The sequence below is a fragment of the Vidua macroura genome, chromosome 18 (assembly GCF_024509145.1).
Source record: "Vidua macroura isolate BioBank_ID:100142 chromosome 18, ASM2450914v1, whole genome shotgun sequence".
Taxonomy (NCBI): domain Eukaryota; kingdom Metazoa; phylum Chordata; class Aves; order Passeriformes; family Viduidae; genus Vidua; species Vidua macroura.
Genome location: NC_071588.1, coordinates 3,973,723 through 3,996,019, shown reverse-complemented (window position 1 = coordinate 3,996,019; position 22,297 = coordinate 3,973,723). Strand labels below are relative to the sequence as shown.

General features: G+C 42.8%; 1 protein-coding gene across 2 annotated transcripts in view; it reads left to right on the top strand.

Annotated features, from left to right (window-relative positions):
• HECTD4 (HECT domain E3 ubiquitin protein ligase 4) overlaps nt 1-22,297 on the top strand; it is a 65,892-nt gene that overhangs the window by 18,252 nt on the left and 25,343 nt on the right. The window contains exons 9-41 of one of the 2 annotated variants that reach the window (XM_053993702.1): nt 694-855; nt 951-1,064; nt 1,268-1,408; nt 1,740-1,972; nt 2,362-2,507; nt 4,252-4,322; nt 4,846-4,951; nt 5,527-5,647; nt 6,483-6,605; nt 7,769-7,893; nt 8,925-9,078; nt 9,365-9,465; nt 10,240-10,438; nt 11,315-11,434; nt 12,538-12,642; nt 13,310-13,473; nt 13,796-14,029; nt 14,163-14,355; nt 14,510-14,614; nt 14,698-14,786; nt 15,099-15,274; nt 15,945-16,080; nt 16,227-16,368; nt 16,461-16,627; nt 17,153-17,299; nt 17,559-17,743; nt 18,157-18,310; nt 18,549-18,829; nt 19,259-19,448; nt 20,288-20,369; nt 20,912-21,114; nt 21,297-21,432; nt 22,051-22,233. In XM_053993702.1, the coding sequence (XP_053849677.1) occupies nt 694-855; nt 951-1,064; nt 1,268-1,408; nt 1,740-1,972; nt 2,362-2,507; nt 4,252-4,322; nt 4,846-4,951; nt 5,527-5,647; nt 6,483-6,605; nt 7,769-7,893; nt 8,925-9,078; nt 9,365-9,465; nt 10,240-10,438; nt 11,315-11,434; nt 12,538-12,642; nt 13,310-13,473; nt 13,796-14,029; nt 14,163-14,355; nt 14,510-14,614; nt 14,698-14,786; nt 15,099-15,274; nt 15,945-16,080; nt 16,227-16,368; nt 16,461-16,627; nt 17,153-17,299; nt 17,559-17,743; nt 18,157-18,310; nt 18,549-18,829; nt 19,259-19,448; nt 20,288-20,369; nt 20,912-21,114; nt 21,297-21,432; nt 22,051-22,233 (4,988 nt within the window). Of the gene's footprint in view, nt 1-693; nt 856-950; nt 1,065-1,267; nt 1,409-1,739; nt 1,973-2,361; nt 2,508-4,251; nt 4,323-4,845; nt 4,952-5,526; nt 5,648-6,482; nt 6,612-7,768; nt 7,894-8,924; nt 9,079-9,364; nt 9,466-10,239; nt 10,439-11,314; nt 11,435-12,537; nt 12,643-13,309; nt 13,474-13,795; nt 14,030-14,162; nt 14,356-14,509; nt 14,615-14,697; nt 14,787-15,098; nt 15,275-15,944; nt 16,081-16,226; nt 16,369-16,460; nt 16,628-17,152; nt 17,300-17,558; nt 17,744-18,156; nt 18,311-18,548; nt 18,830-19,258; nt 19,449-20,287; nt 20,370-20,911; nt 21,115-21,296; nt 21,433-22,050; nt 22,234-22,297 lie in introns of both variants that reach the window. The other variant, XM_053993700.1, reaches the window with a different exon arrangement.

The window sequence follows — 22,297 nt, the reverse complement described above, 5'->3', positions numbered from 1 at the left end:
ACATTAAATGGCTCTGCTTCCAGGGAATTTGGCAAGGAGTTAGCTCAGAGAGCTATTTTAAAGGTTGTGTTTTGCCATTTAACAGCTCAAGTGCTACAGAAAAAGGAGAGTAAGTGGCTATTCTTGGCTAATTCTTGAGTCAGCACTCAAAAAGTGTTGATCAGCTGTTGCAGGAAGGAGATCATTTGGGCTGTCCATGTTTCATGAGGAGCAAGAGAACTTAAAATAGTAAATGCATAGTGAATCTCAAGTGATCTCTGTATGTGAGGAGATCATTGGCTCCAAGTGCTTTCAATATAATTATTACCACACAATTCTTAATAGTTTTGGTTATACCTATTTATTTATTTATTTTATTTTGAAGTTGTTTTCTTTAGTTGAATAACTCTTTGTAGCCTTGTGGGGATTGATGCTGAATGTGTGAGGTTGGGAGGCCACAGAGAAGTCATGGATGCCCCATCCCTGGAAATGCTCAAGGCCAGGTTCATGGAGCTCTGAGCAACTTGGTCTTGTGGAAGGGGTGTCCCTGCCCATGAGGCTGGAATGGGATGATCTTGATCCAAACCATTCTGGAATTTTGTAGAAACTTCTTAACAAAGCTTCTAAATGTGGATTCCTTTGAAGCCCCGAGCAGAAGCTCTGCCTTGTTCTGCAGAAGAGCAGTTTGTGACCTTTCTCTGGTGCTCCTTGCAGCTGCCAACACGAGCTGTGGGCTGCCCCTGAAGATGCTGAGGAAGACCCCAATCTACACGTGTGGGACGTACCTGGTGATGCTGGTGCCACCCCCGGGGGGCTCGGGCAGCTCGGCCACGCGCTCGCTCTTCGGGGGCACCAGCGCTTTGTCCTCCTTAAAAAGTAAGTCAGAGCCATTTGTGGCAGACTGGGAGTCCTTGGCTGTCTGGAATGCAATAAACTTCTCAGGAATTGATTGGAGCTGTGTTTGTGTGTAGTTCTTGCCTCCAGCCTGGTGTTCAACATCTCGGATGGGCAGTTCACCAGCAGGGCAGATCTCATCGATGCTGCGGGCAGCTCGCTCGGACGGGGGGCTCTGGTGCCAGGGCTTGGTAAGGAATATAGCAGTCCCTCAGATCCTAAATGATCCTTCTGGGTTTGAATTTGCAGTCAGCAGCTCTGCTGTGGGGTGGGGTTGCATGTCCGTGGTTTAAATAAACTTTTAAAGCAAACAGTTTGGATTTATGATGCCTATAAAGATACTTCAGTCTGGTTTTCTACTAAATTGATGTGTGAAATATTTTCCTTCTCTCAGGTGCTTGTTATGATACAATGAATAACATGATCTGGACGTGCTCCAATGATTATATTGATCAGTGGTGCAATCCTGGGAACCAGGCATTCCACTGTGTGTGCCAGAGGCTGGGAGTGAGTCACGTCATCGCAGAGCCCAAAGGTGAGGGGAACCCACGAGTCAGCACTTTGTGCAAAGGGGAAGTGAAACAGAGGAGTGGCAGAGAGCAGACAGAAACTGCCTTGCTGTTAAAAGCTGAGATAATTCCTGAAAAGAGTTGTAAATATTGGTCATGGTTTAGCTTTCATTTAAGAGAGGGAAAAGTACAAAGTGAGATGTGGGGAAGATTGCAGATTCTTACTGCCTTCAGCACAATAAAAAGGTGATTTGGGTAATCCTTTTATGCCCTGAAGTTGATTTATTGCATTTTAGAAGCCAAGGCTGATAATCCAGTCTGTCTATAGACGGCATTTGAACTCTCCTCTCCTTGCAGGGGATGCAACAACCACAAATGAGGTCATTAACCAGTTACTGCACCATGTTGGTGCCATGTGCATCCACCAACTCAACCTCCTGGCAGCCAGCAACAACCTCCCCATCAGCAATTTTTTGGGCAAGCAGCATCCCATTGAAGCCCATCACCTGAGCAGCATCTGTGACATTATGGAGAAGGCCATGGTCAATGGAGACACCTGCATCATCCGCTGCATCCTCGTTGTCTTCCAGGTACAGAACCTTAAATGGGCTTCAAAATTCCCATGGAGAAATGAAAAACTTGGTTTGGAGTACAGGCAACCAGGGGTTTCATTTTTATTTAATTTTTTTTTTCCTCCATTGGAATCCATGTAATGGAAGTTGATTTAGCAGTGGCTTTGCAATATTTTATATATTCATTTAAGAGCTCTAATTTAAAAATCTCTATAGATTAAAATAAAGCACAGAGAGGTTATATCCTTCTTTCTTTGTATTCCCCCCTCCATTTTTTGATTCAAAATCAGATTCTGACTCTCAGATTTCTAGACCCACACAAATATTTTGAGAAACTGCAGAAAATAAGTTAATGTAAGTAATGTTTATATTTTTATATTAATATTTTTGTCTTTAATTTTTCCTAGGTGGTTTTTAAATTTTTCTTCAGCCCCCAAACTGAAAGGAACAGAGACATTGTCAGAAGGTCTGGGCTGTTACTGTGGCAGTTACTGATGGCCCCAAGGGATCAGATCTGCTCCGAAATCCAGAAGGAAGTTTGTCTGGCTATTAGGTGAATATCTTTTATCAAGTTCAACTTAACTTAGAATTTAGTTTCTTTGAAGTGTAGTGACAGATGAACATTCACATTATATTTAGTTTAATTTTATATTCATATGAGAAAATGTAGTGTGAAGGATTTTAAGACATAACACGATAAAATTGATTACAGTTTGTATCTGTGGAAGAAGAGAAATACAATGTTGGTCTTAATGAAATAACAAGTAGTAATTACTTTCTTACTTTTAATTTGTTTCTTTTTACTTGCTTTCTTAAGGAATTTTTTAAATGTTTATTACAAAATAGTTGCTAAATTCAAGCAAAGTTTCCCTGAATGGGTTCCTTATTTAGCTGCTGTGGTGTTCAGGGAAAGGCACAGCTGGTGTTGGCAGCTCTTACCTCAGTGGTAACACTGGAGTTCTCCTGAACAAAAGGAACATCAGGAAAAGCAGGGTTAATAATACTTGAGCAATGCTCTGAGACTGAAGGCCCAGGGGAAAAAGAGTGTGGTTTTATCTCCTGAAAAGGAGATAATGGAAACCTCAGGGCCAAGGAATGCTGGCTCCAGTGTGCCAAGGACAAACAGAACCCACATTTTCCAGTGGGAAGTGCTCCAGAGGTTGAGAACAAAATCTTTTGAAGATCAACCTGCATTTTCTTGGTGTGAATCACGACATTCCGAATTTCTGTGGCTCTGTGCAACTCTGAGTGAAGAATAGTTTGGCTCAGGAGGATTACCTGGCATTTTCAGGGTTGTGCTTTCTGACAGGGAAAAGTGTCTCCTCTCACCTGCATGAATACTTTGTAATACCTGTGTGCTCCAGTGCCTTGTTAAACAGCTCCAAGGTGGGCACTGGGTGATGTTTCCTTCCTCCTGTTTGCTCCTTGGGGGATTCTGGTGCCAGTGGAACCCTCAAAGGGAGCTGGCAATGTGTGATAACTTTTCCTGAGGTTTCTATCAGAGCGGATCAGCATGAGCCAGAGGGAAGGAAGCTGCAGTAATCTCTGCTCACAGTGTGAAGCTGAAAAACATCCCAGTTTTCTGTTACTGAAAAAGAAAAGGGAAAGGAAATGGCAAAGTTGCATAATGATTTCAGCACTTCAGACAGGCATGAAGTGCTCCTTTGAAGTGATTGTGATCTCGATGGGGGAATTCACATAGAAAGGACAAAGTTCATCACAAGTTAGAGGGAAGAAGTCTCCACCTGGAATGTCTGTAGAGCTGAGGTATTCCTGAAATGCTCCTTCCAGAATCTTCTGTGTAGCTTAAACTAAGATTTCTATAGAACCAGTCTCCAAAAAGTACAAAACTGTAGCACTAGTTATTCCTTTTTTTGTATTTTCCACTGTTCTTAGGACAGAGAAGCCTCAGCTCTTACCCCATCACCAGAGTTTTTGGGGGTTTTCTCTGAGCCATCATCATTTTTCCTGACATCTGTTTCTTAACAAACTGATTGTGCTGCCCTATGTGCAAGTGATGAATGGGGAGTTTTCCAGGGGGAAGCAAATAGCTCTTGAAGAAGCTTTGGGACTAAACAATAACATACAATTGATTACAAGAGATTCCTGGAGAAAACAGCTGCTTATGTCCTCATATTGATGTTAAAATCTGGAAGATGCTCTTCTAAGCCTTTACACACACATTGTAATGTTCCATCAGATGCTGAGTGTGTGGTGCCATTTGTCACATGTCCACTGAAATGGTTTTGCTCACTTCTAAACCCATCAAGTAATGCATGGTTTTATTTTTTCCTTAGCTCTGGTTTAAATATCCTGTATCCTGGAGAAGCAGAAATCAATAATTTATTGAAATTGGTCTTAACTGAAGGTGAGAATGTCTTATTGCCAGGTGAGAGTGGGGTTTTTCTGAGAACAAAAAAATCAAAGTACATCTCAAGCTTGGAGAGAGAACAGTGTGGGATATTGAGCACGACTCTGCTCTAAATCCATGCTTTTTTAGGAAATTATGGAATACTCCAAAAGGCTGCATGACCTAGAGTAGGTCAGGTGGAGAAAAGGAATATTTGCAAGTACCCAGTAAATAATCAGAGGTGATGTTAGGTCTGAGTGAAGGGGGAATAATGCCCTCGAGTTCACCAGGAAATGGGAATCTGGCCTTGGAAGCAGCTGATGCTCAGTAATTTGTTACTTCATGGGAACGTGTTGGAGCTCAGTGTTGGGAATTTCCAACAGTGCCACGGGCAGGAAAAGTGCTCCCAGTCTGGGACAGCAGCTCTGGTCACCCTGGGAATGCAGCCATTCCTGAGCACTGTTCTGTGTTAAATGAGGTATTGGGGAAATACAATCTCTTCTGTAAAATGCTGCTTTGCAAAAGTTTATTTCCCTTTCAGGAGAGAGGAACAGTGGCCTCTCCCAGCTCCGGGATGTTATCCTGACCAATTTAGCTGAGCAGCTGCAGAACAACAGATTTGGAAGTGAAGATGATGATCATTATAGGTAAAAAGCCTCTGTTGATAGGGTATTTTTCTGTTACTTGCTTCAGGTGAGCTTGCAGGAACTTCTGCTGGAATTGCTTGGTGTATTCCTGCTGAATGTAGTTTGTGTCTGTGGGGGAAAGTTTCATTAGGGTGAGGGAGAGATTTGATGTTTTAGGGCAAACTTTGGATGCTTCTTTACCCAGACTGGGTTTGGAATTCCTTGTTCCTTGCCATGTTCTTGGTAAATTGGAACAATAATTTCATAAATATGATTTTATAGCATTTCTCTGCATATCATAGGTGACTTTCCAGCAGTAAAACTGCCAGTCTCAAGTACCTGTTCAAGTTGGGAGGAGTCTTTTATAGGAGCCATAAGAAATCACAGATTTACACCAGCACAGTGCAGCAAACCCCTGGAAATCTGTTGTACTTGTTAAACGTTTCAGCCTTGGGGTTTTTTGTGTCTGAATTTGAAGTTTGATCCTTGTTTAGGTTTCCCATAATCTGGGATCCAGCTTGCAGAGTGAGCTGAGCTGTACAAAAGGCACAATAATTAATGATTAACGTTTTCCATCTTTCTTGCCTCTCTTGAAGACTCAATGATGAGCTCTTGCACTACATCCTCAAGATTGTTGTCCGAGAATCTTGTGTCTTAATCACCAAGTGCCAAACTGTATCTAAAGATGACTTTCAAAGGCTTCTTTCAACTGTGCCTGTAAGTAAAGTGTGTTTTGATAAAAGTATCTCTGCCTTTGGCTTCTTTTCCTCCTTGAATCCATCCTCTTCACTGAGTACAAGGGGGTGAAGCTTTTATAGTTGTGTCTTAACAAATCCAGGAGAAGAATTGTGTTTCGTTTGTGCTGTGCAGGGAAGAAAAGAGTAATTTCTCACAGCAAGGGAAATAGTTCAGTAATGCTGGAATGGGTTTATACATGGATTTATTTTCCAGTTGTTCTGGTTGCTGTTCAGTTTAAGTGGAGTTTGTGGATCTCAATATTCAAAGCAGCTTAAAAAATCAAACATGCATTTGTGTGTTGTGGTTCATACAGGCTGAAAGAGTTACCAGTGGCAGACAGGAATGAGTTAAAGCTGACATTTGATGGTAAACTATGGGCAGGTGTTTCCAGCAGGATCAGCTCCCTGAGAAAGGCAGCCTGAGCTTCCATAAAACATTGGGAGGGGACAGGATGTCCTGGCCTGTGGGGAAGGAGGAGTGGCATGGAACCATCACCTTCAGGAGTGTGAATTACATTTATCTCTCTGGTGGCACGATCTTTTCAGAATTAATTAATTCTTAGAGTTCCTGAATATTGCTATAATGTTCCAAACCTGAACAAAGTTATGCCGCCTCTTTATATTTTTGAGTTATTTCACAAAATTCAGCATTTTGCAACTGGTTTCTTAAATACATAAAATTATTTCTTTGTTCTTTCTTTTCTTCTTCCTCAACCTTTTTTTTTCCTCTCTCCAACTTCCAAGTCTGAGGCTTGCCTGACTCAGGGTTGATGAAGGGTTTGGATAATGCAAAGTTTTACTTATTTGTGTTCAAGGCTGCGTCCTCGTGCTTGCGGTACCTGATGGCTGTGCAGAACCACCTCCTCAGTAACACTATTCTGATTAAACCTGATGACAATGATGACAGTGACAGCTCCTTGCAGGGAGAGACATTGAAGGTACAGGTAAACACCAAGTTTTATTCTAGTATGGCTCTCTCCAGTCAGTGTGCCTGTGACACCTTGTTCCTGCAGTGCATTTGCTGTTTGCTGGTGGTTCTTTTCCTTTTGATAGAGTTAAATAGCTGGAGAACAGGGAGAAACAGTCCAGAGTAAAATCTGCAGCTATTCTGTGTTCAGGATTCTATCTTGCATTCCCTATTATCAGTGAGAGCAGACACTTCCCTTCCTAAATATATGTATAATGAGATTTTAAATAGATTTTAATTAGAATGTGCTAGTAGGATTCGTAGCATGGGAATTTCCTTTCCTGGGCACGTTACCCCAGACACTTTTTCCTCTCCAAATCACTCAGGTGGCCCTTGAAAAAAATATTATTATATAAATAGAAAAGGGGTTTCTTATTTGCCTTACCCCTGGCTATTGCATTTTTGCAGTTTAGACAAAGCTTGTGCAGAACCACCTCCATCAATTGTCTGAAATAGAGAGGATAAAGTTTGTGGCAAGGAAGCTGTTAGAGGACAAGGTTTGAGGACAGGCTTTGGTTGGTAGAAGTTTATTAAAATGCTGCATTTCATACTGCTTCATCCAACTCCCAGGTTTGCCCTGCAGTGCAGGTTGTCTACTCAGAGTAGTTTTGGTAATAATTCTTCCCTAATGGAAGTGATTCCTGAATTGCTGGTATTTTGCTAAGCCAGTTTGCTGCTCTTTGAGGCTGTGTGTGTTTGTGAGCTGCTGCAGTTGGAAGTGATTTGTTCAGGCTCATTGAGTAAATGCTAAATATTGGAGTATTTTTCTTGTCTCACTATTCACGCCGTGTTCATTGTTCAGTTTCTCTCTCTGCAGTGCTCCTCATCCCTGCTAGGACATTGTGTCACCAGTCCTGTACCTTGGCTGGCTCTCAGCTCTCTGCTGTGCTGGACTTGGGGCTTCCTTCCCTCTAGAAACTGGATGTGCATCCTGTAAAACATGCACCTAGTTTCTCCCAGCACTTTGGGGCTTAACATTAATCAAATTTAAGTCTTGGATGACTCTCCTGCTGCAGGCCTGCCAGGTCACATTATCATTCTTTTCATTTGGAAATCCATCTTTTTGTTCTGTTGTCCCTTTTGGGGGGGATTCTTTAAGAATTTAAGTATCCTGTAACTCTTTTCTTTACTTAGGAACTCAAGACCAGCATTTTGTCTCTTGCCACACAAATTCTGACAGGATGTGATGAAGTCTTAGAAATGCTGCAACAAGTCACTACAGCACTAATTAACAGTGACATTTCTGACAGGGAGCAAAGGTAAGACAAGTGGGAGGATCCTAATTTGGAAACAGGGAACTGCTGCTCTTTGTGGCTTATTGTACAAGCACAGTTAGCATTAATTATTCTTTATCACTTCACAGTTGAGCTTTGAATGCACAGGAGCTGTTTCTTCCTGTAGCAATTGTTTAGCACTCAGCAGGTGGAGAATTTAGAATCACTCTCTGTGTCAGTCCTGATCATCTGTAGGTTGATATTTCTGTAGGAACCTCAAATTGAGAAGTTTTTTGTCAGTCATAATGATATTTATGAGTAGGATACCTGGAAATAAACTGTAATTAACTGGGAATACTCCTGTAAGCTGGAACAATCTGTTTATTTTTAATTCCTGATCATTACATCCCTAGTAGCTGGATTAGATATTTATGCATGGCAGTCCCTGGGTGTTGTTTTATATCCCACATTTTCCATCACCTGCCCTTCCCTGTCTCCCCTCCTCTTCAAAATGCACCTCGGGAATGGGGTGGAAACAAAAGCTGTGAACTTTTCTCTCCTCAAGCAAACAGCTCCCTGTCCCAGCTGTGTTCCAGGTTTCACTTTCTGCTTCTTTGTGCCTGCAAGATTAGTTGTATTTATTGACAGCACACAATTCCTGGGTGATATTTTCATATGAGTTCGTGTTCAAATATATTTTTGTAGCTGCAGATCTTTTTCAAGTCCTTTGAGCTCCATGTGCTGGGAGCTGATATCCACACTGGTGCATTTGTGTTTGATGGGGACTTTCATCCTGTGCCCAGGGGAGCTTATCCTTCTCTGAGTAATTATTAAACTGTTGATTTACTGTCTCTGCTCTCAGATTGTTCAGTGAGAATTGTCAGCAATTCAAGGTCACTGGCACTTGGGAGAAATTCTAGTGTTCTCAAGATTGTTTTGGGGATTTTGTTAATATAATACAAACATTCTCTGCTGAATTTTGAATTGCTGTTGCAAGATGAAACAGAAGTGACTAAAAGCAGAAGTGCTGCTCTATGAAAAGAGTTGTTCCTCTGTAACTCTGGCTCTCCTTCCAGGTTAAAAGGCCTGGAGCAGATCACAAAGGCCACCATGCTTGGGCACCTGCTGCCTGTGCTGCTGACATCCCTGATGCACCCAAACCTGCAGACCCTGACCATGGCTGATGCCCTGATGCCTCAGCTGGTGCAGCTGGTCCTTTACACCAGCCAGGTAGGGGCTCTGTGCCACCCTGGGCTGCCCAGGGCCAAACCTGGGGCCTGCAGCCTCCAAAATGCTGCTCAGCTTCCCCCAGAGACTCATCCCCACACCAGAGTTCAGAGCTTCTCAACAGCTGCCAAAGCTGCTGGTGCTGAATGTTAAATTTGACTGCTCCAGGAGCTACTCAGTCATGATTTATTGTCAATAACAACAGTAGGATTGTTAATTATTTCAATAATGAGCTCTTAAAATGCTTTACAATTTGCATGTCCCTAACACTGTGTATTTTGGGCCACAGACTGCACTGCTGCTTAAAACCCAGTCTCCAGTTTTCTCAGAACTGAACAGTTCCCCCAGTTGTGCTCCAGAGCAGAAAGGGAAGCAGTTACCTGATGAGAGGTGATTTTCTTTACATTTGGGTCTTTTCATGGGATAAACTGAACTGTAATGTCTATTTGACCATTGCTGTGGGATAAAGCAGCAGTTTTTATTTGAAATAATTTTTAAAGGTGTGCTGGAATGATTTCTAAGGCTGTCTCAGTTTTATATAAGCTTTTGCAAAAGGGCAGTTAGTTCCAAATTTTGTTCTGTATATAGAAGTAAACTATTAATAACTTCAGGTTGTTTACACAGAATATGGTTTGTTTTGGTTTTTTTCCTCACCTCAAGCATTAGAAATTAAATCTCAGTGTTCCTCTCACAATAAATTAGGCTAAGGAGAACCATCAAGAGAAAATGTAAATTGCTCTGGCAGCATGAGATACAGAATTAAAACCATTGCAAAGCTATTAAATGGTTTAATTTACAGAGAAATAACATTTTTAACTCCTGCATTTAAATGCCGTGTCTCAGCTCAAAGTTTTCCAGCTCCTGCTTAGGAACAGAAACAAACAGCTAAAATCAAATAAAAATGCTTATTTGCAGCATTGGAGAATTTAAAATACTAAAGAATTCATGCTAATGAGATTTTTTGTGAATAAGAGTATATGTAATGTATGAATAATGATGATAACATATGTAATATATGAATTCCCTCAATACATTCATGCCTAAAACCAAGAGTCAGCTCCTTGTTTCTCTGTGTCAATACTGAGAGGTGATTTTTAAGTACTTTATTGAAAGACAGAAATCTCTGTGCTGCATTTTAGGCCCAATTTCTCACTCTATTTTCAGGATGCTGGAAGAGAAGGAAGAGCCAGGATTCCTGACTGGTTTGAAAATCCCTGCTCCCTGGGCTGCTGGGAAGACTGTGGAGACAGTGCATCCTGTCAGGGATAACTATAAATTTAAGGAGACTGTGCACATTCCAGGAGCCCGCTGTTTGTATCTTAGATTTGACAACAGATGCTCCTCCCAGTATGATTATGACAAGGTAAGCAAGGGCCAGCTCAGCACAATGAGGGAATTCCCTCCAAAAAAGTGGGAGTTCTGCCATGGGACAAGTGTGGGAGGCTCCAGGGATTGGGGGGTTGAGGGGTGCTTTGGGTTGGTTTTTCCCCTCAGAAATTCTATTATTTTTTAAAAAAAATAATTTCAGGCTAGCTCAGACTGTCCAAGTTTGACTTTTCTCATTTTTACTCATGTTCGGTTTTCCTATTTCCTAAACTTTAATCCAGCTGCCTCCTTTGATCAGCACAGTTGGTTTAAACTGGGCAGAGCTGGAGAGGTTCCTTTTTCCCTGGTGATAAAGATCTTGTTTACCTGGGTTAATAGGAGCAAATATTTTAAGAAAACAACCAATAGCACTTACCCACTTTGTATTAGCTGCTTGTGCTGCTGTTTATTCTTTGGCATAGAGCAAGTCCTGATGCTCCTAAATAACTAATGGGATTATCTTTAATCAGTAATGGGTGACATTAATATTGAACTCCCCAAAAAACTCTGATCCCACCAAAGTCACTGACAAAACTTTGGCTTTGCTGGGGGCAGGATCAGCCCCTCACTGCTAGGGAAGGAGTTTGTTCTCTGCCTCAGGGCTGGCAGTCAGGATTGCTCCTGCTCTGTTCCCAGTCCTGCTGTGTGAGCAGGGACCAAGCCCCTTGAGTCCCTGCGTGCCTCAGTTTCCCCATCTGTAAAATGGGGATAATAATACTTAACCCTGCTGCCCTCACCGAGCCTGTGAGGATTGGTTCACGTGCATGGAGCGCTTCGAGAGTCGAAAGCGCGGTGGAAGTGCTAAGTATTATTATTATTATTAGGTTTTCTTGTTTTTCTCTTACAGTCTAACAGTGTATTTTATGTTTTGAAGTTGGTGATCTATGCTGGTCCTAGCACAAACAGTAGGAAGGTTGCTGAGTATGGAGGCAATACACTGGGATATGGCAGCCGTAGTGTCTTAGGAACGGGGTGGCCCAAGGACTTAGTGAAGGTACAGTATTCCCATCCACCTCTCTTTCCCATAGAAAATTCCCTTTGGAAACCCTGCCCAGCCCATTTTACCCTCATAGCCATGCATTCCAAGCTTTTAAGTGTACATTTATCCGTGATGAGATCCCTGCTCAGTGAACTGTTGTGTCCTTGGGGGAGAACTTTAAACTCGGCTCTGTGTTCCGTGTGATGCTTCCCTTGGAGTTTGTTTTGTGTCTTCCTGGAATTCCTGATGGAGATGTTTGAGTCCTGCAGTCTCTAATGGCACTGCTCTTCTCCTAAGTGCACCCTCCTAGGAGGAGTTCTAGGCAGATTCTCTTAAAGTCAATTTTTTGGATAATGCCCCCCCCAAATATATCAAGTAGCAAATGTAACAAATAAAATCCAACCATTTCTGTTGGATTTTAAAATTTCATTGTTGCTTTTGGCAATAAAGCTAAGAAGAATCTCTCAAACTTCTTGAAACCTCAGCATTTCAGTGTGTCCCCTCACACTCTCTGCACTGTGATTTTATTTTTGTTTAATATATATTTGTGCTGCTACATTGTCCCATGCTAAAACTGGGCTTATTTACATAACAAAAGCACATTGTAAAAAGAAATCAAGAGGTAATAAACTGGAAAGCAATTTCAGACAAGAACTCCATTGTTCACAATTAAGGGAATTTGGTTTGTTTTTCACACATAGGTTTTGATGCTGTTCTTTTAGCAAGGTCCTTGATTAATTTATTGTCATTTTTCTAATTGAAGAGCTTGTCTGTCTTCCTTCAGGAAAAGAATTGTTAATTATTGCCTGGTTTCTTGCAGACAAACAGTGAAAATCAAGGCTAAGTAACACACTGATAATTTCTGCTTTTGATTTTACAGCTATGATGGTTCTTTGTTTTACTGTAGTCATCCAGCAGCAAAATGAAGTCTTCCACTCAAAGACACCTTTACAAAAAGGAAAAAAAAATCAAATCAGAATATTTTGTTTGAGATAAAAACAACCCCCAGATAACTGTCATTAAAAGTCATCACCACTTGTGTGAAAAACCTCTTTGTTTGCCTCAATGATTAAATCTATTTTCTTTTTTCCCCCCCTTCCTGCCGTGGCTGTGTGAAGGTGGAAGGAGACACAGTCACGTTCTCCTTCGAGATGCGGAGCGGGCGCGAGCACAACACTCCGGACAAAGCCATGTGGGGCTTTGCCTGCACTGTCCGAGCACAGGTATTCCAGGGGGAGAATCCCGGGGAGAGCTTCAGCTTCCACTGCCTCCTGCCTGCCAGAACACATTCCAGATCCATGGAAATGTGCTCCCAGCTCTCGGCAGTTTGAGATGGAAAGCAGCAGTGACTGGTTTGGGCAGTGAGATAAACTGGCAATGAAAGGAACCTGAGTTTGGGATGCAGAGATCCCTGTGGGTGGGCTGGCACTTAGGCATTCATGAGACAGTGTTATCAAATGTGTCTTATCGATCTCCTGAGGCCACTTCAGCATCTCTTGCTGCTTGTGGGTCAGGATTTCTTTGTAACAACCTGAAAACCAGAGAAATCCTGAGGAAATGATGATTCCAGCCCACGAAGAAGAGAGGGGAGGGATTCTGGGATCAAACACAGGGAATCTTGAATCCCACTACAAGCTGGGGTGACTGAACCAAAAATAACTTCACCTGTTCCTTCTTGGTTCAGGAAAATAATGGTTAAATCCTTTACTTCTTGTCTTTAGTTGTTCTTAAAAGTTGCTGTTAATTGTTAAGCATATTTTGTGTAAGAGTTAAGATTGATATTGAGCTATATCTTACATTTAGAAGATTATATATAAAATCTCCTATCTTGAATCTATTGGAAAGAACTTCCTGGTGGATTGCTTGAACTTCTCTCTGTTCCTGCTGCAGGAATCCTCAGAGGATGTGTCGGGAGGTTTGCCATTCCTGGTTGACCTGGCCCTGGGCCTCTCTGTGCTGGCCTGTTCCATGCTGAGGATTTTGTACAATGGGCCAGAAATTACCAAAGATGAAGAAACCTGTCAAGAGCTCTTAAGATCTAAACTTTTACAAAGGTAAGAAAAAAAAAATCAATTTTAATCTGAGTGGGTTTTTTCTGAGGGGAAGTGACTTCTTGTGTTCAAGTCTTGTGCTTTAAGGTGGTGTTTGGATCATTTTTCCTTGTAGTTTGTTCAGCAGTTTGTGTTGCCTAAAACTGAGGGAATATTCTCCAAAACATAGGGGGTTTTAGAGTAAAAGGAGGATTGGGTTATGCTTGGTTCAAGCCACACTTCAAATATTAATATTTAGTCTTTGTAATGTGTTTACTGAAGTGTCTTTCTCAATGGGGGGGGGGGGGGAAATATCCTTTTAATTGGTTTTTACTCCTTTTTGCAGGTGCCAGTGGCAGGTGGAAGCCAATGGGGTCATATCTCCAGCCCTTACTCCAAGCCCTTCTCCATTGCCTCTCACCATAGAGGAGGACAGGGAATTCACATATCCCTCTGATGTGCTCGTGCCTCCTGTTGGACACTACTTTGACCTGCCCAGGATTAGGCTGCCCCCAGGAATCATGATCAAGCTCAGGGAAATTTCTGGACGTGCTCGGCCTCAATTTAGACCCAGTATAAAGTAAGGAGTCCTTGTTTCCCTCTGGGTTTTTAACCTTGTTTGTGAATGCAGCATCTGATGATTTATGAATATGAATTGTTCAAGTTGGTCTCTTACTCCTGATTAATGAGTTTGGCTTTCCCTGGAACCCTAGGGAAGTGATCCAGCCAGAAGTCATGGAGGAGATGGTGGTTTCATGTGTGATTAAACATCTCAATTTGGTTGATGCTCTCCAGTCCCTGATAAATTTCCAGTATCAGGAGGAACACGCTGAGGAATATGATTTACTTTGTAAAATTATGGGAGAGACCTTTAAGAAGCTGAATGCCATGGAGAGACAACTGCAGGTAAAAAGAAAATTATTTAAAACAACAGAAGGCTTGTTTTAGGAGTAAAGATGTATTTTAGCACCACAGAAATACAAAATGTACTCAGATTTCGTCTCCTAAAATCCCTTCTACATCTTAAGTGCAACAAGTGTGATTTTGGTCTCTTTATCAGAGTGTGGCTGAGCTGGAGCAGAAGTGGCAGAACGAGGTGGATGATGCCATGCACGGGAAGCTGGAGAACAATGTCCCCTTCTTTTATGATTATCACTTCAACGAGGTGAGCCCTGGGGCTGCTGTGGGTGCTTGTGCCTCACTCTGCTTCCTCAAAACCTGCTCATCCTTCTCCTTCCCTTTGTTTAGAGCAAGATGAAGGAGCTGGAGCTTCTGTGTTCAATGAAGGAAGTTTCTTTTGATGGGAGTGATCTTGAGAACGTGGTCCTGGCATTAAGGTCAGTATTAGTGAAGATTTAGGCCTCAAAGGAGGGGCAGCTTCAGGGGAATTCCATGGAGTTCCAAAAGAATCTGATGAAATTATTAGAAACTTCTGTGCTAAATATATTAATGTTATTACCTACAACTCCTTGTGTTTGCTAAGGAATCACTTGTTTATTTCTTCCATTTCTTCTGCTTTCTCTTTTGTTGACATAGAACAGACTGAGGCCATGAGTCCTCTTTAGCTGACCTTTCCCTCAGTAACACTTCCTTTCTGAAAGCATTCAAACATTGACTTGGCTTCTTTTACTTCCCTTTCATAATCCTAGGGAGAAGTTTTTCCAAGAGGTGAATTCACTGATCCAGAAGACCTCTCATCCCTTAGCAAAGACAAAAGCCTTGGTGAAGAGCTTGATGAACAGAGCAGAGCTGTTGTTGCATGTGACCATTGCAGCACAATCTGGGATCACAAGGAGCATATCTGGGACCCCTGCAGAGACTCCAGGTACGTCTCTCATTAACAGCATTTTCTAAAGATACCTTTTATTTCTTATTTTTACCTCTTTTGCTTTAAATTAAACTATTTTTCTCCTAAATTAAATTAATTCTATTATAATAAGTAAAGTCAAGTTTTTGTTTTCTGATTGCCATGATGATGGCAAATAAAAAGCTGAGTAATAATAGGTGGAATTTAAACTTAAGTCTCCTGATCTATTGAGGAAAAATACTTAACCAAATCTGATTTGAAACAATACCTGAAAACAGGGAAATCCTCAGAGCTGGTTTCGTATTTTGTTTATAGTGAGATTTAATAATGTCTGAGCTGTAACTTCCATACTCTCTTCTTTACGTATTTCATGTGAAAACATGAGTGACTTGCAGTTATCCTTCTAAATTTCCCTTGAGTAATTCTTAACATGTGCTGATTATTATTTTTTAAAGCTACATTTGGGAGTTTGTGAATTGAGTCCTTCAATTTCAAATTTTTAACTCTCAATGGAATTGAAAACAGGAAAATTCTCAGATCTGAGTTGCACGTTCTTGCTTAGCCAGGATTTTCCCCACCCTCTGTTTCTGCTTCCACTGGGATATCCACCAGTGATTTTAAAGCCAGTTTATAAATAATTTCCTGCACCAGGAGTGACCTTTTCTATTACTATTTTATAATACTTCAGCCTGTAAATCAGCCTCTGAGACCAAGGTGATCTCCCACGCCGTGCGCCAGCCCGTGTTCCTGCGCAGCATGTCCGCCCCGTCCGACCTGGAGATGATCGGCAACGAGGACATCGAGTTTGCCCGGGCCAGCCAGAGGTACAGCAGGGTTTATTCCTTCCCTTCACGCCTCTGTGCTGTCCCAGTGATCATCTTGATCAAATTTATCACTGCCAGCACAGCAGCATTTGTGGTGGTTGGATCAGCTTCCTGCTGCCAGGTGTAACATTCCGGTTCCCTCGCAGGCGCCGGCACGTCACCAGCCACAGGAGCAGCTCCTTCACCCTGCTGCAGTCCCTGGCCATCGAGGACAGCAGGGACAAACCCACCTACAGTGTCCTGCTGGGACAGCTCTTTGCCTTCATTGGGACAAACCCCGACCAAGCTGTACGTTGTTACTTTATTTCAAATTCCAGCTTTCTCAAAACCAGGAGGTGCCTTGTTTGTGTCTAACAAAAATCCCCTCCCAAACCTTGCAGGTGTCCAGCAGCAGCTTCCTGCTGGCTGCCCAGACCCGCTGGAGACGTGGGAACACCAGGAAACAGGCCCTGGTGCACATGAGGGAGCTGCTGACGGCCGCCGTGCGCGTCGGGGGCGTGACCCACCTGGTGGGCCCAGTGACCATGGTGCTCCAGGGAGGGCCAAGGTGGGTGCATTTCTCCAGAATTGAGTGGTTTGGGAATAAATTGCACAAGAGAGAGCCAGAAGTGAGTAGCTGTGGGGGCACAGGTTGGCAGAGCTAAGGTTGCAACAAACACTTTGACTCTTGTGGGGTGCAAAGGCAGAAACTTCTAAGAAATGCTTTTATTTATCAGTAAATGAACTTTCATACTGGGCTGACATGTACCCAGGTGTGTGTAGAGGGTATCCTTTTATCTTGATTTAATTCTAAATTGATGCTAATTAGGTATTAATGGTAGATTCAGCTGCTACTGTCATCTAAATGTAGTAAATGTTTTGTATTTTGTTTGTAGTGAGATTTAATCACGACTGAGTTATAAATACCACATTCTCTTGTTCACGTTTCATATGAAAACATGAGCGACTTGCAGTTTTCCTTCCAAGTCTCTCTTGAGTAATTCTTAACATGCACTGATTATTATTTTCTTAAAGCTACATTTGGAAGTTTGTGGATTGAAGCCTTCCATTCCCAATCTCTAACCCCCAACAGGATTGAAGAGCTGACGTGTGGTGGGATGGTGGAGCAGGTGCAGGAGGCTTTTGGGGAGACGATGACGTCGGTGGTGTCCCTGTGTGCCCGGTACCCCATCGCCTGTGCCAACAGCATTGGCCTCTTGTGCACCATTCCCTACACAAGGTGGGGAAGGCAAGGGGGGCATCCACATCTGGCTTTAGTAGGCTTGCTTTAACGAGAAGTGTTAAGTAGTTTAAATACATCCCCTTTACTCATCATGAGGAGCATCCAGTTAAATTCCCTCACAATTCCATCTGGGGAGGACAAGGGAGAGGCAGAACCATCTTTTTGCCAAGCAAACTAATTAATTACTGAGCTAACAGCAAGTTCTGGATTCCCATTGTGATGGAGAAGTTAATTCTACTCTGAATTTCTCCTGCAGGAGTGAGGAGAAGTGTCTGGTGCGTAGTGGCCTGGTCCAGCTCATGGACCGGCTCTGCAGCCTGAGCAGCCAGACAGAGTCCAGCTCAAATGAAAAACAGACCAAGAAACAGAAGGTGGCCACCATGGCTTGGGCTGCCTTCCAGGTGCTGGCCAACCGCTGTGTGGAGTGGGAAAAGGAAGAAGGTAGGAATACTGGAAATACCTTCTGCTGAGTGTGTTAGAACTGTCTGAGGGGTGGTGTAAATGTGTTTAAAATAGGGCAGTCATTCACCATGACTTGGGACTCTGTGGACTCTCAAGAAGTGAATACAAAATCCAGTGGATTTTCTTCTTCTTGTTTTTTAATTCTGGCTTTTTTCCTCCCCATGGAAATAATTTCAGGTTTTGCCACTTGATTCTCTCTGAACATAATCGGAGAATCTGAAGATTCTGAGTGATCATTTGGCATTTCTCCTGTGGTAGAATTCACCCATAACACACTTAAACCTACAGACATGTGGCTGTTGGCTAATGGTGGATGTATCAGGGATTATTTTTGTGGTGTGCACATTGATTTTTGTTGATTACAGCTGTGCATTCTTCCATCCCTTCCAAAGGGGGTTCCACAGATGCCGTTCACTCCGGGCTGGCCAGGCAGGTCTCCAGCCTCCTCACCAACCACCTGGCCAGAGCCACTGAGTGCTGTGGCAACCAAGCTGCAGGGAATGATGCACTGCAGGATGTCCTCAGCCTTCTGAATGACCTCTCAAGGTACCAGGCCTTTCCTCTGGAGTATTTTCTTACGTGTATCAAAGCCCATGTGGGATCTTTTGTGGATTTTTTTTAAACCATTCTAAAACTGATCCTTAATCTTAGTGTTTAAATCAGTGCTGTCAAGTTATGGAAGAAGTGCTACAAGATGTTTTGTCAGACACTGAAATTGCTTTTAATACATCTTGTAAATAATAAATGAACTTGGTTTTAATTAGAAGATTCTTTTCCTTTGCAGGAGTCACATAGGTAAAGCCATCCTGAGCCAGCCAGCCTGTGTGTCCAAGCTTCTGTCCCTGCTCTTGGATCAACGTCCTTCTCCAAAGCTGGTCCTTATAATCCTGCAGTTGTGTCGTGCTGCACTGCCTCTCATGAGTGTTGAGGACTGTGGAAATGTGGAATTGCCTCCCTGGAGTTACTCAGTGCCCTCTCTGAACAGCGAGCAGGATGATCCCAGTGACCCAGCCTCCAAGATTGCCTCCCTGCTGCTGGCAAAGCTGGCAGATTATGTCGTGCCAGGTACCAGCAGCTGTTTGGTGGTGTGCCCGAGGGACTCACGTTTCATGGAATCTTGGAATGAAAAGGACCTTAAAGCCCATCCAGTCCCACCCCTTTCCACACCTTCAGCTACCCCAGGTTGCTCCAAGCCCTGTCCAGCCTGGCCTTGGACACTTCCAGGGATCCAGGTGCAGCCACAGCTTCTCTGGGCACCCTGTGCCAGGAGCTCTCATATTGACAGAGAGCTCAAATATTGGGAGGTATCTGATTTGTCACTGAGAGCAGGGTATTCCTGTGACTTTCCATCTGCCTCCTGGTTTCCCTGGCCTCAGACCAAAGTGGGTGTCTCAGTGATGTTTCAGACACATCCCAGATGTGTCAGCATAACTCCCAAGGGTAAGAAAATTAATGGTTGTGTTTCTTTCTTTTCTTTTTCCTTTCTGCTTCAAGGCTGCCAGACAGTCCTTTCTCCAACTGCCTCTGAGCCAGATACTACCTTGGCAAAAGCCAGCCCTAAAAATTCCATAAAAGGTGATAAAGATCCTGGAGAAGAAAGCGAGGCAGTAGATGGTAAACTCTCAATTTTTATCCATAAAAGAGAAGATCAATCCTCCCATGAAGTCCTTCAGCCTTTATTAAGGTAATCTCAGCTCACTAGATTGGAATCAGAACCAATTTTGCCAATTCCCTTTATCTTCTCTTTTTTCCCACTGCTGCAGCTGCAGAAAAATACATCCTAGATGTAAGAGTAAATGGGAAAGCAAAGTGTCTGCCCAATGTGGTGTGTTTACTGGCAAAGCAATAAGATAATGCAAAGGAACATGGGAACATCTTAATCTGTCTGAAAACAATCTCATGAAAAATTAGCTACTTAGACTCAGTGTTTCTGATGGAATATCATTTATCTTGTTTATGGTGTGACAGGCTGGGTAGGACTAACAAATAGAACTGTCAAGGCAAAATGGCTTTAAAAGCATTCCTTTAATAATGCATAAGCTGGACAATAATTTGCTATTAAACATTCTTTAGTATTCTCAGCACCCACCTGGATGTTGGGATCACTGAATGCCAGTGCTGTCACCTCCTGCATTTTGTGTTATTTGTTCCATCTTCCCCCACTCTGTGGGTTGATTTTCGAGCCCATATTCTAAAAATTACACTAAAAAGTACAAGTGAAGGGTAAACTCAGAGCCCCTGGGCATTTGTGATCAATAAAAACCATTTCATGAAGCTTCTTCCTGAGGGCAGGGGGAAGGGTTAAATTGCTTTGAGTAACTACATTCAATAGGATTAAATTCCCTCTGTAAATGGGGTATGTCCTTAACTGCCTAATATTTCTCTTGCTGTTGAGCATTCAGCTGCAAGGGTGGCTTCAAATAATTTCAAACCAGCCATAATATATGGAATTGGACTGTGTAGCTCAGCTGTGTTTTCCAGCAGTCAGAACAAAGCTCCTGTGTTTTGTTTCCCCTCCAACAGTAGCTCAGAAGGTCGCCCATTCCGACTGGGAACGGGAGCCAACATGGAGAAGGTGGTGAAGATGGATCGGGACATGACAAAAGTAAGAGGAGAAATAACTAAAGAATTGCTCAACATCCTAAAAACTGGTGGCCAGGCAGAATTCTTGGGTTTTACTGATGTTAAGATGCCTTTGTTAAATGTTGTTTACCTCTGTAAATACAGATCAACTACAAGGGTAAATGATGAAAAAGAATTTCAGCTGATGCTTCTTGCAGCCATTGTACTTCAGGTTTAAGCTCCTTTGATATTCTCTTTCCTCAAGTGTTAAATGCACATTGATAATGCCACACACTTGAATTAAAATTTAATGTCTATTTCCAGACACGTTCTTGAGTGTTTGCACCAGAAATACTCATTGGTGGCTTTCTGATCAGAGAAATGGAAGTGTTAATTTAAGAATGGAATGTTAAAGGCACTGAATTTATCCCTGATCTCTCTGTAGATGATAAAAAGCAAGAGGCAAAACTTGTCTATGACTAACACACACCCAGGAGGGGGTTTTGCTGTGTTCTCAGCACTTCTGCATGAACAGAGTGACCAAACACATCTGACATTTCCTTTCTGTGGCAATTTCCTTTGCAGAGTGGCTGCTGTGAAGTCATTACAGAAGAAGCTGCTGCAGCTCTTAGAAAGGCAACCAAGTGGGCACAATCTGGGCTGATAGTGAGTGTGGGGCCACCCATAGAGACTGTCAATCCAGAGAGCACCAGTGGCTTGTCCACTGGGGACAAAAAGAAGACTGCACAAACTTCCATTTGCAGGGAGAGAAATTCAGAGCTCGCCAGGTAAATCCCTTAGTCTGCATTTTGCTTTTCTCTCTACCAGTATTTGTAGTGCTCCCAAAGATAATCTGGCTGTTCATAAACTTCCTATTTCTTTTTTTCTATATATCTTGTTGACAACTGAAGCTTCTTTTTGTTCTGTGTTTTGGAACTGAATGGTCAAACTGCCTTTGTCTCCTGGCCAGGACGGATCCGGTGAGGCCGTTCATCAGCGGGCACGTTGCAAACAGCATGGCAGCAGAGGTGATTGCCCTGCTGCACAGCCTGCTCATGGCCCCAGAGTCCAATGCAGCCCAGATCTGGACAACAACTGCTGAAAAAGTGAGCAAACACAACCATGAGTGGCACATTCCTCGCTGGGGGCTGAGTAGTTAGAGAATCTGATGATTAGCAAAGCCTGAGCTACTCCTGAGCTGATTTACACACCAGGGTGTGGAGCTGGACAGACCCAACCCTTTCTCAGCTGTCTCAGGATGGGACAAATACTCAAAATTTACCCATCATTAGATAATGTGCTGTCATTCTTTTCAGGCATTAGCAGTGCTGTTTGTTGGGGAGTTCCCTTGCCTGTGGCAGGTTATTCTGCCTTGGCTGTTCTCTTGGCTGTGGCTTCTGAGGGTACAAAGTGTTGGCTAGAACAAAACATGTTGGTTTTATGTTCCTCTGAATCCTGCAGCACATAATCTATTCCTTGGGTGAAATCCTCAGCAAAAACTTTTGCCAAGATTGTATTTTATCCATATAAAAGTTACTAGGGAAATGGTCATGGCTTTGATGGTGCTCACACTTCAGAGAACTTGGAATATTCTGAGTTACATAATTCTCTACAAGAACAAAAATAATTCTTCTGAGACTGTGTGGGCTGGAGGCTTGGGGCATTGGTTTTTGTTGGAACTGTGCTTTGAAGTCGTTCCCTGGTATTTTTGCTTCTGTCTTCAGGTTCTGTCTCGGGCTCTGATGTACATTCCACAGCTTGGGAAATATGCAGAGAGCATTTTGGAGAATGGGAGTAGCAGTGGAAGGAAACTGGCTAAACTTCAAAGGATTGCTCGGCAGGCAGTGGCTGCCCTGTGTGCTCTGGGTGGCTTTAAGGAGACAATTAAAATAGGTTCTGAAGTTCAGGTAATTCAGCACTGTTCATATTTGATATCTTAGATGAGAATTGCTGCTCTCCTGAGGTTTTCCC